General features: G+C 62.4%; 1 protein-coding gene across 3 annotated transcripts in view; it reads left to right on the top strand.

Annotated features, from left to right (window-relative positions):
• LOC129547691 (IQ motif and SEC7 domain-containing protein 1) overlaps window positions 1-17,691 on the top strand; it is a 142,529-nt gene that overhangs the window by 28,193 nt on the left and 96,645 nt on the right. The window contains exon 1 of one of the 3 annotated variants that reach the window (XM_055413471.2): window positions 15,814-16,252. The exons of 1 other annotated variant lie outside the window; for it this stretch is intronic. In XM_055413471.2, coding sequence (XP_055269446.2) covers window positions 16,185-16,252 — 68 coding nt within the window. In that variant the 5' untranslated portion in view covers window positions 15,814-16,184. Of the gene's footprint in view, window positions 1-15,813; window positions 16,253-17,691 lie in introns of those variants that run through there. One more of the 3 variants, XM_088831709.1, reaches the window with a different exon arrangement.

The following is a 17,691-nucleotide window of genomic DNA, read 5'->3' as shown; positions in this document are numbered from 1 at the left end:
TCGGATGTGGTGGGAGGCCCTGCGGACCCCCTCTAATCCCACCCCGATCCCAGTGCTAAGCCTCAGCAGGAGCCCCTCCCCCACCCGTCTGGTGTGTTTATTTCAGTTCAGTTCATTTCAGTTGCTCAGTTGCGTCCAGCTCTTTGCAACCACATGGACTGTACACGGCAGGCACATGCATTTTTATGCTTTTGCTAACACAAAGCATCGTTCTACAAGTTCTGCAACTTTACATGCTTGACGTCGTAACCTGGAACTTATTTTTCTAGCTTTTTAATTGTGGTGAGATACATGGGGTCGCGGAGAGTCGGACATGACTGAGCGACTGAACTGAACTGAACTGACACATAACGTAAAATTGACCGTCTTACACGTTTGGAAGTTACTGCTCAGTGGCGCTCAGCACATTCGCACTGTTATTGTAACCATCCCCACGCCATCGCCAGGACTTTTTCCCAAACTGAAACTCAGTCCCCAGGAAACACTAATGCCCCTCCCCCTCCCCAAACCCTGCCCACCCCCGATCCGATCCTATTGTCTCTATGGATTTGACTCCTTTCGGAACCTCATGGGCTTCCAGATGATGCTAGAGGTAAAGGATTCGCCTGCCAGTGCAGGACAGATCAGAGACATGGGTTTGATCCCTGGGTCGGGAAGAGCCCTTGGAGTAGGAAATGGCAACCCACTCCAGCATTCTTGCCTGGAAGAATTCCATGGACAGAGGAGCCTGGCAGGCTCCAGTACATGTGATTGCAAAGAGCTGGACATGAGTCGGGCACTCCTCAGCAGCAGGACCTCATCTCAATGGAGTCATTCAGGACCTGTCCTTTCATGACTGGCTTGGCACCACGTCTTCAAGGCTCACCCCTACCGTAGCTTGAGTCAGAATTTGCTTCCTTTTCTGGGCTGTGCAGTATTCCACTCAGTGAATACACCACGTTTGGTTTGTCTGTTCGTCTGTTGATGGACTCACGTTGCTTCCACCTTACGGCTGCTGGGAGTGACGCCGCTGTGAACGTGGTTGTGCAGATAGCTGTTCAAGACGCAGGTTGCTCTTTTCAAAACTCCACTCTTCACTGGTGAGAATTGTCCGTGAGGCCGGGTGCAGTCCTCGTGTTTATTTCCGCTGGTGTGGCACACGTAGCCCGTTGCTCTGTGGTTGATGTGGAGTTTGGTGGTTTCTCACTGTTGATGCTCCAGGCAGGGCTGCGGCACTTGTTCTTGCGTGCTCTCCTTGCACACGTGTGTGGAGTGTGTAGGGTTTGTCCCAGGGCGGTGCATGCGTCCCTTCAGCTCTGCCGGGCTTTGCAGAGTTGCCCTCCGAAGGCGGTGTCACGGTGCGTGAAGGCCCGAGTCTCTACATCCTGCATCACCCTTGGTGTCGAGAGCCGGGTGATGTTTTCCATAATTAAAGGAGAGAAGGAGACTGTCCGTGGTGAGGGCCCCACCCCAGCTCTGCACAGCGTCAGGCGTCCCGGCGCAGAAGCTGAGACACGCACGGCTGTTCCCTCGGCCTCTGTAGCTCCACGTCCTCCCAGGTTAGGGATTTTCAAGGGCACTTACACCTGTGTATTTTCTTTCCCCGCAACCTGACTTTGGAGCCTTCCCTCCGAGCGCATGGTGGATGCCACCACTGGCTTTCAGATGTAGGACTAATTCAAGTTAGACCAGCTGTCAACTTGCTGCCCGATGGGCAGGTTTTACCATCCCCTTGTGCAAGATGTAATGGAGGTCAGGTGTATGGAAAACAGTGTGAAGACGCTAACTTTAGAGAGAGGTCCCCAACCGTGGCCACAGTCCATGAACGCCGCAACCTGGCAGCTCTGAGCTCCCAGCCCGGGAAGCTGAACACAGAGACTCGGGGTTGGTCAGAGGCTGCCGGCCCCCGCACATACCCCTGAGCCCAGGCGTCTGCAGGTTTAGCACACGAGGCTTTGCAGCTGGAGGGCAGAGAGCGGACTCTGCCGTCAGGCGGGCTGGGAGTCTGATCTGGCCAGTCCTTGGACCATCGTTACTGTGTTACTTCCTTGGCTGTTTGTTTAGGGGCTGGATGCCGCCTACGTGGTGTCTCCAGGAATCTTCACGGCAACCTCACGAAACGGAACCTGTTTTTCGTCATGTTTCAGTCCAGGAAACGGCGGCCCCCAGAGGGAAAGTGACCGTCTTAAGTCACAGAGATGGGGTGTGGTCATTGCAGTCCACGTGATGGCTCCGCGCAACGGCAGCCACACCTGCAGTCACCCCGTGCAGCCCTTCTTGGCCCCGTGCGGCAGCTCCGCCCGCCGTGGCTGTCACAGACCATCCCACGCTCGCCGCAGCTTCCCTCAGGGACAACGTGCATTTTCCCGTCTGGTCTCCTGCTTGACATCAGACAGGACTCCTTGAAGACGGGGGCCTGGATCCTCAGAGGCCTCACCCACTCACCTCGTGGCTGCTGCAGGCTGAGAGCTAGACACTTAGACGGAGCCTCCCCGTGTGGCCTGGGCTTCCCCACAACTTGGTGGCGGGGTTCCCAGACCAAGGGTCCGGAGGAAAGGGAAGTCGTCATTCAGTAGCTCAGCTGTGTCTGACTATTTGCGGCCCCATGGACCGCAGCACACCAGGCCTCCCTGTCCTTCACTAGCTCCCTGAGTTTGCTCACACTCATGTCCATCAAGTAGGAGATGCCATCCAACCATCTCATCCTCTGTCGTCCCCTTCTCCTCCCGCCTTCAATCTTTCCCAGCATCAGGGTCTTTTCCAATGAGTCGGTTCTTCCCATCAAGTGGCCAAAGCATTGGAATTTCAGCTTCAGCGTCAGTCCTTCCAGTGAATATTCAGGACTGACCTCCTTTAGGATGGACTGGTTGGATCTCCTTGCAGTCCGAGGGACTCTCAAGAGTCTCCTTCCACACCACACAGTTTGAAAGCATCGATTCTTGGGCCCCCCCCCCAGAGCAAGTGCCTCAGGGAAGAGGGAGTGGGGGCAGACAGAGCCAAGCAGAAGGTGCTGACTTCTGTGATCAGGCCTCAGATCAAGTCCCTTGGCTTGCTTACATTCTCTTTGCAATTGTGAGCGTCTCGGGACACAATGATTCCCAATCACTTCTGCTCTCTGAGCTGAAACGGACTTAGGAAGAGGGTCTAATGGGCGTGAGGGTGCCCGGGACACAGTTGGCTCTCAGCAAATAGTGGGTTTTCTTTTTATGCATTTATTTTTTTATTCATGAAATAAGTTCAGAGAAAGCGTGGACGTGATTCAGGAGAGGGAGCGGTTATTTCATCTGGGAAAACCTGCAAGAGCAGACACAGGCCTTGAGGGCTGAAGAGGGTTTTCCCACCTCCGCAGGGGAGGCGAGGCTCTCAGCAGAACAGGCGCGGAGCAGAGGTGAGGGTGTCGGAGTGTGAGTGTTGGCCTGTGGAGGCTTTGCTGGTGAGCCGCAGAGGTCCCCAGCGGTGCACCGCACCCCGTGGGGGGAGGCAGTCCCCGGGGGACACGGGCGGGCAGCAGGAATGGGTGTGTGTGCCAGGCGGGTGCAAGTGTGCACCCCCCGCCCCGCGCCCCACCTAGGTGCTTCTGCCGGACCAGTGAGAGGCAGGAGCGAGAAGCTCCAAAGGCTCACTTTGTCCCCATTGCCGGAGGCCTTGAGAAGCTTGTCTCTGGCTGAATAATCGGTACAGATTCAAGAATCCAGCAGCCAGAGTGAACCCGGCCCAAGGTTCGAGAGAAGAATGAGTGTTGTTGGATGGGACGCCAGTGTGTCCTTGCTGGGCACATCCAGAGGGCGTTTAAGCAGACCCTCACTGCAGGGCTTCCCTGGTGGTCTAGTGGTTAAGGATCCACCTGCCATTGCAGGGGACACAGGTTCAATCCCTGGTCCAGGAAGATCCCCCATGCCGCAGAGCAGCTAAGCCCGCATGCCACAGCTGCTGAGGCCCGCAGACGCTGGAGCTGAGCCCACAACGAGTGGAGCCTCAGCAGTGAGAAACGATGTGCTACAGCCGGAGAGTAGCCCCCTCGCCGTAACCCAAGCAGGCCCGCGTGCAGCAGTGAGCGCCCAGCGCAGCCGAAGATCAGTAAAGAAACTCAGAAAAGAAAAAGGCAGACCCCGCGGGTGCTGGGAGGCTCCAGGGCTCCTGGCCTTCAAACGACCGCTTCTCCCCACTAGCGGCCTTAGTGGGGCCCCACTGGCGGCCAGAGGCTGGGGAGATGCGTGTTAGAGTCACGCAGACTTTACTCAGGGGAGAGCTGATGCTGGGACAAGACCCACTGGGCTCTCCTGACAGACACCGCCTGCCTGCAGCGTAGCTGCTAGACTCAGCTCGTGAGATTAATCCATTCTGAGCCACGGTCTGCACCTCAGCCGGGCCTTGGCGGCCACTGATGGATGGGTCAGCCTGCCCGAGGGGCTCCAGGAACCCAGGCACTCAGAGGAGGGGAGAACTAGGCCCACATGCTTCTGAGCTGAGACCCTTGTCCTGTCAGGGCCTGCTACAGGCAAAGTCAGTAGTGAAGCCCTAAACCTGTGTCTCCGAGTGTGCCTGTGTTTTTAGGTGGGGCCTCTAAAGGGGCGATTCAGGTGACATGAGGTCACTAGGGTGGCCGTCCCCGTGGGAGGTGGAGATCAGGACACACACAGACGCAGGAGGATCCCCGGGTCTGATAGTTAATTTCATGCGTCAGCTTTCCTGGCCGTGGGGTGCCCAGATACTTGGCTCAGCGTTATTCTGGGTGTGTCTGTGAGGATGTTTCTGGGTCAGATTAACACTGAATTCAGTAGAGCAAAACAGACTGCCCTCCCTGATGTGGTGGGCCCCGTCCAATCAGCTGAAGGCCCGAACAAGACAGAAGAGCTGTGTGAGCCTGAACTGCGCCTGCCTGGTGGCCCTCGAGCTGGGACACCGTGTTTTCCTGCGTCCGGGACTCAGATGGAGACACGGGCTCTTCCTGGACGTCAAGCCTCCCGGCATCGGGACGGAAAGCATTCCATCAGCTTTCCTGGCAGTTGTGAAGTTCCAGGTCTCCAGCTCTCCAACTGCAGATCTTCTGACTGGTCAGCCTCCATGGCAGTGCGGGCCAGTCCTCCCTGTAATAGACAAACGCATTGTGTGTTTACGTCTGTGTGTGTGGATAATATACACATTGCGTGCGCACACTCTGATGGCTCTCCTCTCGAGAACCCTGACTAGTGTACCGTGCGGGGCTCGTGCAGGCCGAGGACAGAGGCCTGGGGAGAAGCCAGCCTTGCCGGCGCTGTGGCTGCAGACCCCCGGCCTCCGGGCTGTGAGACGATGGGTTCTGCTGTGGGAGCTCCCGGCCTGGGGCGTCTGTGATCGCAGCCCTAGCCGGCCTGTCGGGCACCTCTGCTTCTTCATCTGAAGCGGGCATAAGGACCCAGTCTCAGGTTTGAACGCATGCCCAGCAACAGAGCCCATGTGTATGGCGTGCGGTGGGCAGGGCTGGGACCCCGGTGAGGCGCGTGAGGCGTTTGGCTCGGGTGTGAAATGTAAACGGGCAGCAAAGAAACTCAGCCAACAGGTAAACACGACGTCAGAACTGCGCGTCAGACGGGCTGGCGTTTGTTTCACGACCCTGCATTGCTACGCCGTCTTTCCCAGGGGGCTGTGCCCTCTGTGCCCCGCAGGGTGGGTTATGGGGCTGATGGCAACATGCGCAACCAGGCAACGCGAGCTGCCTTCTAGTCGTCTTTTCCACTTTTGCCCCCGGGTCACAGATAGGGAGGCGGTTTCGGCAGGGGTGCATACGGTGCCCATTTCCTATTGGCTTCATTCAGGCCCCGAGCGGGCCAGTCCAGGGGCTGCATGGTCCGCCCGCGAAGGGCCAGACTGGTCTCCCCTCGAAGGTCGTCTGGGAAACACAGTGCCCTCCGTGTGTCTGAGAGGAGCTTAATATCAGGGGCTGTTCTCCATGGAGGCTGTCGCTAGGCCCGCTGGCGACTCGGGGTAAGATCTGAGGATTAGATAGTGGTCTTGAACTGACGCTGGAGGCTGTACGTTGGTTGTGTCGGAGATCGCTCTTGTTTTCCTTGCCATGTAGCAAGGACTCGGGGCGGGCGGCAGGTTCCTCTCAGCGCTGAGTGTAAGCGTGTGTGTGCATGTGTGTGCGTGTGTGTGCGTGTGTGTGCACGCACACAGGTGTGGCAAGAAGGAATGTGATAAAACTGATGGTAACAGGATGCACTGTTGGCGAGGGGGATCTGCGCGACATTGACATGGGGGATCTGCACAGGGGCGTGCACAATCCTTGTCTTGCAACGCCAAGTCTGAAATTAACTCAGAATACAAAGGAGGGGGAAAGAGAAAAATAAAACAGCGTCAGGGTTTGCCTCTCCTGCGCCCCTGCCTCCTCCTGGTGCTCCAGACCTCAGCCTGAGGGACGCCTCCCGGGAGTCCTCCGTCTCCCGACCCAGCACAGCCCCGCCCCCCTGGTGGCCTCCCGCCTGGTTTCCTCAGTGTCCTCACCTGCTTCGGAAATGACCTCCTTCATTTGCTTAACGTTTGCCCTCTGGACCCCGCCTCCCAGTGTCAGCTCTGCGGGGCTTTGTCTTGTTCACCCCTACCCCATGTCCCCAGTGCCTTGCTTAGTCCGTGCTCAATAAACACCGTGAACAAGGGAAGATTTGACGATAGTGGGCTGCAGGTCAGAAACCTGGAGTCCTGTCACTCCCAGTTCCCCCGCTCAAGACTTTCTGCGTGGCCTTGGGCAGCAGCTTCCTCATCTCTGCCCAGCGCTGAGGCTGCGGATCGCATGACGCAGGGTGGCCCTCGCCGTCCCCGCGGCCGCGTCCCAGCCAAGCCCCTCTGTGCTGCTCCCCATGCCTGCTGACACCCCCCCCCGCCGTGGAGAAAAAGGGGAAGGTGAGGAAGTGAGGCTCTCGCACCCACCGCGGCCCAGCGTCTGCCTGCAGGAGGGCCCGGGGACCAGCGTGCAGGCGTTCGTCGCTCTCCCAGGCTCCTCGGAACAGGCCCGGGCGGGTGAGCGGGCACCCTTGGCAGGACACAGGATCTCCCTGAAACTGGATCACACTGTCTTGTTTTCATGGCAACCTTCTACTTACCGCAAATGATACTAGTTTTCCATGTAGGGGAGTGATCTAAAGTTTCCTTTCAAAATACTCGTATTCCGGGCAAAAGCTAGCTGCTTCTATGCATTGTCTCAGACTTTTCATGCTTGCAGACTTAAACCTAGTTGGAAGCAGGTTCAAAGCCCGCCCCCCATGAACCACAGGCCTGCACCAAATGCTGCCGCCTTGCCATCCCGCCAGCTCCCTTCCGCCCGCCTCACACTGCTTGCCATGTTCAGCTTTCCCAAGTGATCTCCAGCAGTGTCTTTTTATCGTCACTTGGCTCAGATCGGGAGCCTATGGAGATCCGCGCACCGCACGGGCCGCTCGAGTCTCTTTGCCTCCAGGGGCACCCAGCCTCGGTCAGCCTGCGGGTTGTTTGTTCGAGATGGCAGCCTGCTTGCCACTCACCCACCCCAACTCAGAGTCATGTGGTCATTGCCCCACGTGCCCTTCCACCTGTTCCTCTGTCTCCTGTACTAACTGGGAGTTCGACCTGGAAGCTTCTTTAGACTGCTGTTGTTGAGTCGTGACCCCATGGACTGCAGCATGCCAGGCTTCCCTGTCCATCACCAACTCCTGGCGTTTACTCAAACTCACGTCCTTCGAGTCGGTGATGCCATCCAACCATCTCATCCTCTGTCGTTCCCTTCTCCTCCTGCCTTCAATCTTTCCCAGTGTCAGTCTTTTCCAATGAGTCAGCTCTTCGCATCAGGTGGCCAAAGCATTGGAACTTCATCTTCAGCATCAGTCCTTCCAATATAGGGTCCAGCTTTTTAAGCCAGTTGATCTCAAAAGCAAATATTAGCTAGTATTCAATGAAATGCTGTAAGGGCCTTGCGACCTGTCTGTGACTAGAGGCAGGTGGCAGAGAAGGTTCAGGCACCGCCCAGGCAGGTCTGGGTGTTGGGAAGCAGGTGAGGAGGTGAGGGCCTGGCCTGGGGTGAAGCGGTCCTCACCAGGCCTCTGCACACACGTGTGTGCGTGCGCGCACAGACACACACACAGTTAAGGGGAGGGTTCCTGACTTGACCTGCATGCCGGGACCCGGGGAGCTGGGAGCCAGCTAAATTCCAGCACCGAATGGGGGTTGAATGTACAGCTTTTCTCCTTTGCCTAAAAAGGAGCTAGGGAAGGGCACAGCCTGCGAGGAAAAGGGTTCAGGATAGACCTTGGGAAGGACTTCCATGCCAGCCCAGTGTCGCACAGTAGTTGTAACGGGTGCTTGCAAGCAGAGCCGCTTCAAATCCAGGCGCTCCCGTTTCCCATCTGTGTCACCCTGGGCGTGTCTGCAAGCCTGTCTGTGCCTTGGTTTCCCGCCTCTGCAGATGAAATAATAGTAGAATCTGCCTCAGAAGATGAGCTTCCCTGGTGACTCTGCTGGTAAAGAATCCGCCTGCAGTGCAGGAGACCCGAGTTCGATCCTTGGGTCAGGAAGATTCCCTGGAGAAGGAAATGGCAACCCTCTCCAGCATTCTTGCCTGAGAAATCCCGTGGACAGAGGAGCCCGGTGGGCTACAGTCCGTGGGGTTGCAAAGGGTTGGGCGTGACTGACTAAACACAGTCCCATGCATAGGGCGAGCCTAAGAGCGGGATGAGTTCCTGATGGGCAGGAGCACGGGCCCCACTGAGCGCCCAGTAGCCGCTCGGCGTTGTTGCTGGGCGAGGGCGAGCTGGGTCTTCATGGAGACCGGGGCATGCCGAGACTAGAAGCTCCGCGGAGCGTGGCCGGCACAAGCCCGCGCGCCGCCCCGCACGCCACGCCGCCCCGCGCGCCGCCATGCCGCCCCGCACGCCACGCCGCCCCACGCGCCGCCACGCCGCCCCGCACGCCACGCCGCCCCGCGCGCCGCCACGCCGCCCCGCACGCCGCCCCGCACGCCACGCCGCCCCGCACGCCGCGCCGCCACGCCGCCCCGCGCGCCGCCACGCCGCCCCGCACGCAACGCCGCCCCACACGCCGCCACGCCGCCCCGCACGCCACGCCGCCCCGCACGCCGCCACGCCGCCCCGCACGCCGCCACGCCGCCCCGCACGCCGCCACGCCGCCCCGCACGCCACGCCGCCCCGCACGCCGCCACGCTGCCCCGCACGCCACGCCGCCCCGCACGCCACGCCGCCCCGCGCGCCGCCACGCCGCCCCGCACGCCGCCCCGCACGCCACGCCGCCCCGCACGCCGCCACGCCGCCCCGCACGCCGCCCCGCACGCCACGCCACCCCGCACGCCACGCCGCCCCGCACGCCGCCACGCCGCCCCGCACGCCGCCACGCCGCCCCGCACGCCGCCACGCTGCCCCGCACGCCGCCCCGCACGCCACGCCGCCCCACACGCCACGCCGCCCCGCACGCCGCCACGCCACCCCGCACGCCACGCCGCCCCGCGCGCCGCCATGCCGCCCCGCACGCCGCCACGCCGCCCCGCACGCCACGCCGCCCCGCACGCCGCGGGAGTGTTCATGCAGCCGCGCCTGCCCGCGGGGCTCATCGGCCAGCACCCCACCCCGGGCTGGCTTCTGCTTCCCTCCCTGAGGCGGGGGTCGGGCGTGCGGGCTGGCCTGTGGAGACCCCAGGGCGAGTGCAGCCCAGCCGCCTGGACAGGACACCAGACTCAGAGCTGGGCGCCCAGACCCGCTGCCCCCACATGTGACCTGAGCTGGTCACCACACACCCCAAGACTCGGCTTCTCCACTCCCAGAACTGGGGCTTGGGCCTCCGGCCCCTCCGTCTTCTGAGATCCCTGCGTGGCAGAGCTGGGCACACACCCTGAGGGTCCCTGGCGTTCTCTGCCCTCCCTGCGCCATGGGGAACGGGGTCAGGACTCTCAGGAGAGAGCCCCGGGGGGCTGGCTGTCGTCTGAGTGACTGCCGGCATCAGGCCCTGTCCTCGGGGCTCCCCCTGCCCACGGCCAGAGAGCCCGTGGCCGTGTCCAGGCCTCGGGGTCTGGCACTGCCCTGACCCCAGTTGGCGGCCCCCGTTATCTTGGAATGGGCTCCCCTGGACACTCCAGAGTGGCCCGGGGTCCGTTTTTCCTTCAGGCGGCGGAACTTGGTAAGATTGCACAGTCACCTCCATATTTCCTGCTCGCCCAGCCTGGGGGCAGCTGACACACGGAATGGACCATAAGCAGCCCCAGAGCCCTCCGTGGACAAGTCACCTCCCCTCTCTGGGGCTCATTTGCAAACTGAAAGCCTGGCGGATCAAGGGAGGGAGATGTTCATTCAGTACGTGTCCAGTCATTAACGCTTCCTGTTGGCCGGGGTGTCTGCCAGGGGCACGAGACGTTGACGAGCAAACCCACACCCACGCTCAGGCCACTGCCAGCCGGTGGTGTCGGTGCTGTGAGGAGGCACACACGTCTCTGGACCAATCGCAGCGGCTTCTTGGAGGAGGGGGCAGCTCAGTGAATCTTGACCAGGGAGAAGGAGCAAAGAGGCCCCGGGGGCCAGACAGCCATGGCTCTGCTTTATTTGGTGTGCCCAGAAATAGCCCGGGCTTCCCTGGTGGCTCAGCTGGTAAAGAAGCTGCCTGCAATGCAGGAGACCTGGGTTCGATCCCTGGTTGGGAAGATCCCCTGGAGAAGGGAGAGGCTACCCACTCCAGTATTCTGGCCTGGAGAATCCCGTGGACTGTATGGTCCATGGGGTCACAAAAAGTTGGACACGACTAAGCGACTTTTACTTCACTTCACTGAAATAGCCCACATGGCCTTTTAGATTTGAACTTATTGGCAACATCTAAAATCCAAGAGTCTTTATGGAAAAACTCTGGATTTCTGACTAGTGAAAATCTAGAGCCCTTGTTCCTATAGAGCAGTGGTTTTCCCTCTGAACGGAGTGTGGTCCTCCCCACCCTGTCCCGCCCGATCACCCCTGCCCGCTCCCGCCTCGCTGTCCCATAAACGGGACATCCATCCGCCTGTGGCTCAGCCCCCTTGGCATCAGACCTGTGCCTCCCCCACATCTGACCAGCAGTCGTCCCTTCTGCTCTGGGGGGTGAATGGCTGCAGAATCCATCACACGTCCCTGCGCCCGGGGCCGCCCTCTGAGGCCCCCCAGTGACTCCTGGCTCTGCGCTCATCCCCCCAGCCTGCTGTGTGTGTGGTAGGCAGGGCAAGGCCCTGCACACACAGCGGGAGCTTGCATGCTGGCCTCCGTGCCCCCCCCACCCAACACCATGGTCTTGGTGAAGGTCTTTTCTGGATGACCCCGAGTGACCCCCAGGGCCCGGGAGGAGAAGGCGGAACTCAGGTTCCCATGTGACCCGGCCCACGGAGCCCTCCATTTTCCCATCTGGGAAATAGGCGCATCCAGGGCCCCCTCCCTGCAAGGCACCCGCTGCTGGGGGTTACAGGATGGTCACGGGACTGGAGGTGCCTTGACTTTCAGCCGCCGCACGCGGGGCGCTGCTCCAGGCTGCACTGGGAGAGGCTGCGCTCACCTCGCTTTCAGCCTGCGCGCGTCCAGCCATGGGTCAGGCCGGCGGCGCGGGCCTTGGGTGTCGTCCGGCCCGGGTGTCGGAACCCTTGTGTGTCTGTAGGAAACAGGCGGGGTGAGGATGGTTGCTATTTGGGTGGTCGCCGTGGGGCCGACTCGGGTGATGTGTGAAGCGCAGAGCCGCGTGGACGTCCTCCCTGCCCCTGCGGGCTCTCCGAGCGGAGACCACAGACGCAGGACAGCAGACACGGGACCGCAGGGTGAGAGAGGCCGCAGCCGGCTCAGGGGACGGGGGATGGCAGTGGGAGAGGCGGGCCAGGGCCGGTCATTCCCCTTCCGCCAGCCCCCATCACTGCCGGAAAGCATCTGAATGTATTTGCTTCCTTGGAGCTGGTCAGCACTCCCACCAGAGAGCCCGCCACGCCACGAGGCTCCCCAAGTCCCCACGTGGTGTCTGATGATCAGAGCGTGCCGTGTGGATGAAGGAGCACACAAATAATCAGCTTCCTGGAGGCGGTGGCCTGTGAGATGCACCTGGACGGGCAGCGTATCGAGTCCTGGCAGAAACAGGGGGGTCTCTGGGGTTGGTGCAGTGTGCTGGGCCGTGAGCAGCGGGGGGCCAGGTTCAGGTCACTTGCAGGGGGCAGCCTGGTCCCTGTGCTGGCAGTGGTTGTGGGGTGGGGGCGCTTACCTGGGCCTGGGGTAGTGGGGGGAGCCATTACATGAACCCAGAAAGAGAGAGCTGTGGGCAGAGCGGCCACCAGGCCCCGTGCCTGCAGAGACAGGGCAGTGAACTCCTCCCGTGGTCTCCCCATGGCCACACCCACCAGGAGACAGGGCCCTGGGGATCCAGCCCCTGGTCCCAAGCAGAGTGGAAGCTCCGCCTGCAGCCCAGGGGTGCAGAGTTCCCGGCCCAGGGCAGGTGGGCCTGCAGGTGGGGCTGGAGTGGGGGAAGCTCTGTGCAGGTGGCGCGTGGAGAAGGCCTCGCCTGCCTGGCTGAGGTCAGCCACAGGGCGGGAGCTGGCTGTCGGGAAGGATGCCGGGTGGGCTGCGGAAGGCTGGCCGAGGGCCAGGCGGGCACTGGAGAGGCCGTGCCGGGGCCCAGCCAGGGTGGGGGACCGGTCACCCCAGCCCACCGCCAGGGAGTGGGTGGGGCACCCGTTTGCTGCGTGAGACAGAGGTGGCAGTTTGGGTGTTCGGAGCCTGAGGACCACAGACGCTCCTCAGCAGGCCCGCAGAGGGGTCAAAGCCCACTGGGCCCAAGGCTGGCCTGGGGTTCCTAGACCCTCCCTCGGGGCCCAGAGGTAAGGCCCCCAGCCCGCCCCGTTCCCGATCCAGCCTTCGCGCACTGCCCTCCCCGCCTGGCTGCTGCTTCCCACAAGCGGGCACACACCCCCACAGGCCAGGTTCCCCGTGGCATCGGCGTCTCCCAGGGAACAGACGCGTCCTTCCCTCTGCCGGGGTGGCAGTGACCTCACCCCCAGGGGGCCGGCTGAGTCACGGGCTGAGAGCAGCCAGCCGTCCAGCTCTCCGCAGAGCCCAGCTTTGGCCAGGCCTCTGGTGAGAGAGACCTTGGAGGGTGTGAAGGCTTCCATGCCCTTCCCTCACCTCCCGGTGGCCCCGGGTCCCGGAGGGGGCAGGGGGACAGCAGTCACTGGGCACCCACGCTGCCCAGAGTGCCAGGGGCTCTCGATAAGACACACGCCCCGTCCTAGAGGAGATGGCCCCGAGAGGTTGAGCCCTGCGCCCAGGGTCACACAGCTCATCCCTCATCACAGCGCGGAGGGGAGGGAGGCCTGACCCATTTTGCAGAGAAGCAAACAGGCTCAGAGACGACACGTGTGGGGACAGGGGAGTCAGGGACGGACCAGGCCTCTGGCCCCTGTCCTCAAAGACAATCCACCAAAAACATTCAGGAGACCTCGGGGCACTTGGAGCCTCAGTTTTCTCATCCATAAAATGGGGGCAGTGACACCCACCCCTTGGAGATGGGGAGGTGTGAGAGAGCACAGGACGGGGCAGTGTGGGGATGGTGGGGCAGCCCCTGCAACCCTCAGGCGCCCCCCGGGCACTCTGCTGTGTGACAGCCTCTACCCCCGCCAGCCCCAGGCCAGGCTCAGGCGAGTGCGGGGCTGGACTGTGGTGGCCGTGGACTGGGGCTGCGGGGCTTCAAAAGGCAGGTCGATAGGAGGCGCGAGGGAGACGGCTCCTGGCTTGGCCCACTGAGTGCGGTCACCCCAGCGGCTCCCCAAACCCTCAGACAGCCGCCCCAGCCCATCCTCGCCAAGGAGCAGACGTCCAAGCACGTGATGCCCTGGGCGCTGAGAAAGCCCTGCCCGTCGCCTGGCCTCAGGTTCCCCATCGGTAAGGCCAAGGGAGGGAAGCCCCGCCTCGGAACAGGGTGTCCTCCAGGACGAGAGGAGCTGGGAAGGGCCCCCCAGGCATCCTGGGCACAGGGCAAGTGTGCGAGGTGCACAAGACAGATGCTCCTCCAGCTGGGGGTCCGGGGGTCTGCACCAGAGCTGGGGCCGTGGGACCTGGGGGACATGGGGACCTGGAGCCTGCTGGGCCACCCGAGCGGTGGGGGGCAGGACTAGGCAAAGCTCCATGTTGCCACGGATGCGACACATCAAGGATGGAGACCTCTCAAGTGAGAGGCGAGGGGCTGACCGGGAGGATGGGAGGAGGGTTCAGGACGAGTGGGGCTTGTTGTCGCCACCTGTCACAGCTCTCGTCCCTGCGGGGACGCGGGGCGGCCCAGGCCAGGGTGGGGTGGTAACTGAGGTGGTGGTGGCTGAGGGGATCAATGGTGGATGGATGGATGGTTGGCACAGAGGTATGGGGATGCGTGTGGCCATGTGGATGGCTGGATGGGTCCGAGGATGCTTAGATGGAGAGGTGGGTGGGTGGACCTGTGAACACAGGGGTCGGTTGAGCTGAGGCAACAGGCTCTGCCACGCTCACAGCAGGTGCTGAGAAAACGCCCACCAGTAGGACAGACCAGATAAGCCCCTGAAGGGAGAGCTTGCTCGGTGTGGCACAGGAATTGCAGCCCGTATGGAGAGCAGCAGTGGGGCTTGCCCCAAGGGAGAGTTTCCTTAGGTCGGTGGAATGCCCAATTTTGAGAGGTAGTGAGGTTCCTGTCACTGGGGGCATTCAAGGGCATTCAAGCAGAGAATGGGCCGCCACTTCCTCAGAGTGCCGTGGAAGACTCCTGCAGCAGGTCGGGGCCCTCTGTGGTGGTGTCTGATAACAAGCAGAGAGAATTTGGGTTCTGAGGCCCACAGGAGGCCATGGCCTCTGTTGAAGCCCAGCTTCCTTTCAGAGAGAAAATTCTTTCCCGGTGTAGGGACCAGATGAGCGTGCAGCTGCCGTCCCCACTGTGGGAATCGAGCTGGAGTCCGCAGCAAAATTCCCCATCCTGCACAGGCCAGGGCCAGGGCGGGCGTGGGGCCAGGCCCAGAACAAGGCTTTGACCCGGAGACCTGGGCAGGCCCGACCCCAGCCTCCCTGACCTTCTGTGGGCAGGTGAGGCCCTCCCTGAGCCTCGGGTCCCTTGAGGATGAGAAGGGAGCCCCGGGGGCCACTGGACAGCAGCTGTGTGTGAGCTCTGGGCCCACCTGCTCTCAGGGGCTCCCTGGGGGCTGTGGGTGGGAAGAAGCCATGAGTCATTGTCCCGGGGGGTTTGGCCTGGGAAGCCCCGGGGTCCGCTGTAGGCTGGGCCTGGGAGCAGCTGGCAGGGGGTGAGGGCGGGGCACTCCATCCAGCAGGGGTCCCCTCCAGAGGTGGCTGGGATGACCAGACCCCACACGAGCTGAGGGGAGCCTGTCCTGCGTCCCTCCTCTGGCCCACGGGGCCCCGGGGCACTGGCTGCTTCAGCCGGGCCCATGGCCCACTCCAGCTGCCGCCCAGGCCCTCACATGTACAGTGGAGCTGGTGATAAAACCCACTCCGTCTGGCAGACGGGAGAATGTGAGTGAGTCCCGGAGCTCAGGGCTCCGTGAGGCTGGGGTGGGGTGGCTGGGGGACTGAGGCCAAGGAGGGGCCAGGCCATTATCTCACAGTGAGGGGGTGGGCTGGCCGGGGATGACAGCCCTGTCCCCCCACCAGACGGAGACCCTCGGGGGCGGGCGGCCGCGAGCTCGGGAAGCGACTGGCTGTGTCTTTGTTCCCGTCCACCCAGGCTTCGTCCGGGAGCTGGGGCAGACAGCCCCCTTGTCCCGGCCGTGGTGGGCAGGGCTGCAGCGGGCGGGTGTTAGGTTGAGGCCTCTGGGGAGCTGACGGAGGATGTGGACCGCCCTCGCCTCCCGCCCGCCTCCCTCCCTGTCCCAGGCCGGCCTCTGGATGGAGGGCCAGCCCTGGGCCCCGGGTGGACGCCCAGTGACTCACCACTCCCCTGGCCCAGGGCCACCGCCGGCTCCTGGCGGGAGGCGAGGAGCGCAAGGTTGTGCCGGCGGAGCCGCGGTGTTGGGTGTGCGAGCCCCGCTCGGCCGGGAGGGGCTGGAGTCGCGGCCCCGGGACGGCGAGGCGGGAGGCTGGGACCTGCGGGGGTCCGAGCCGGGCCATTTCTGTCTCCTTCCCATCATGGAGAAGGAAGTGACCTGAGAGCCAGTCCCCCGGTCGGAGCCGCCCGGGGCCAGAGGGCAGCCTGTGGGCTCCCGGCCGCCCGCTCCCCACTCGCCAGGCATGAAGGGCGGCGGCGGCGGCGTGTGGAGCCTCATGTGGAAATACTGCATCTCCGTGAGGACCCTCAGGTACCGGGGGACGGGCGCGTGGACGCAGCTGAGCCTGGCCGTGGTCGGCGGGCGGGGGCGAGCAGGCACCGGCTGGCCCGGTTCTGTTGGCTCTGGGAGGTCCAGGGCAGCCCAGCCTGAGGGCTGGAGGCAGGACGGGTCCCCCTGGTGCCCTCCTCCAGGGCTCTGAGCAGCAAGGCGGCTGAGGCTCTGGGGTGCCCTGGAGGACGCCAGGCAGGCTAGGTGTGGCTTCTCCCCGGCGGCACTTGTCACAGCACACTGGACGCAGCAGAGGGACCTGGGCCCTGTCCCCTTGTGATACCCCCTTGACTGTCTCCCTGGGTGAGATGCGCTCAGCGCTCAGCACAGGACTGTTTGCCCCGCGCTGAGCCGGGATTCGGGCCCCAGGCTGCCCGTTTCACTGGCCTGGCGGGTGAAGCGGCCTCACCTCTCCAGCCAGAGTTTCCCACCTGCAGATCCCAGAGGCTTAACGGGAGGGCTAAGGGAGGGAACAGTGGTGAGGCCTGGCTCCCAGCCAGCACGGGGTAAGCTGACTTCCCCCTCCGCCAGCTGGGGGGTGCCCGGAACCAGGTGTGATGGGGGGTGGAGACGGCGGTGCAGCAGAGCTGGCCCAGGGCGGGGGCACCCCCTCCCCAGCCTGTCCCAGCTCCACCCCCACCCCCAGGCTCGGTTCCGGCCTCCGCAGCTGCTGAAAGGGCTCAGAGCTGGAGCAGCAGCCAGGGATCTCGTGTGACCTCAGACAAGGCTGGGCTCCGCGGCTGTAGGGGGTGGGCGGGGCTTTGAGACCCCGCCTATTTGGATAACACCTTGGGGCATATTTTTAACTTTAAGGGGAGGTTTTAGGAAAAATAAGGGGTGGGAAGATCCCCCCCTTTCCTCCCACCCTCGTTACCTGGCATGAAAACTATATAAACTCTTCCTTGCTTCCTCCTTTCCTGCCTTCTTTCCTTCCCCAAATACTTGTGACCACTTATATGAAATCTCTACAATAAAATAAAGAATAAAACATCAGGGTCAGGAAAAGCTCAGTTTAGGATATCATGACCTGGCAGGAAGAGAAAAGAACAGGAGAGAGACGTGCAGGGTCCTGGGGTCCTTTTGTAGAGATGAAAATGGCTGAGCTTCCCAGCAGCCAAGGGGAAAAGGGAAAGCCAGCCTCCACGGTCTCTGTCACCGTGAGAAGCCAGCGTGTCAGGGACATTGGTTGTCTCTGCTGCTAGGGGAGAGCGTGTGGGAGCCCTGGGCCTCACCCCAAGTGGATGGGAGGGTGAGAGGCACTGCAGGGCCAGGCCGAGGGCAGACAGTGAGGGCTGAGACTTCTCTTGGGTGGGGAGGCCGGCTGGCTATGGCAACGGAGCAAGGAGAGCTTGCCCCAGTGTGAATCAGCAGCTGCCTGTCCCTCCGCAGCCCCTGGGACAGACCTCCCCGGGCGGGCACCT

This window comes from Moschus berezovskii, chromosome 24 (assembly GCF_049115385.1).
Source record: "Moschus berezovskii isolate FMDL1 chromosome 24, NW_MosBer_1.0, whole genome shotgun sequence".
NCBI lineage: Eukaryota > Metazoa > Chordata > Mammalia > Artiodactyla > Moschidae > Moschus > Moschus berezovskii.
The sequence above is the reverse complement of the archived record's forward strand: the minus strand, read 5'-3'. Positions and strand labels throughout refer to the sequence as shown.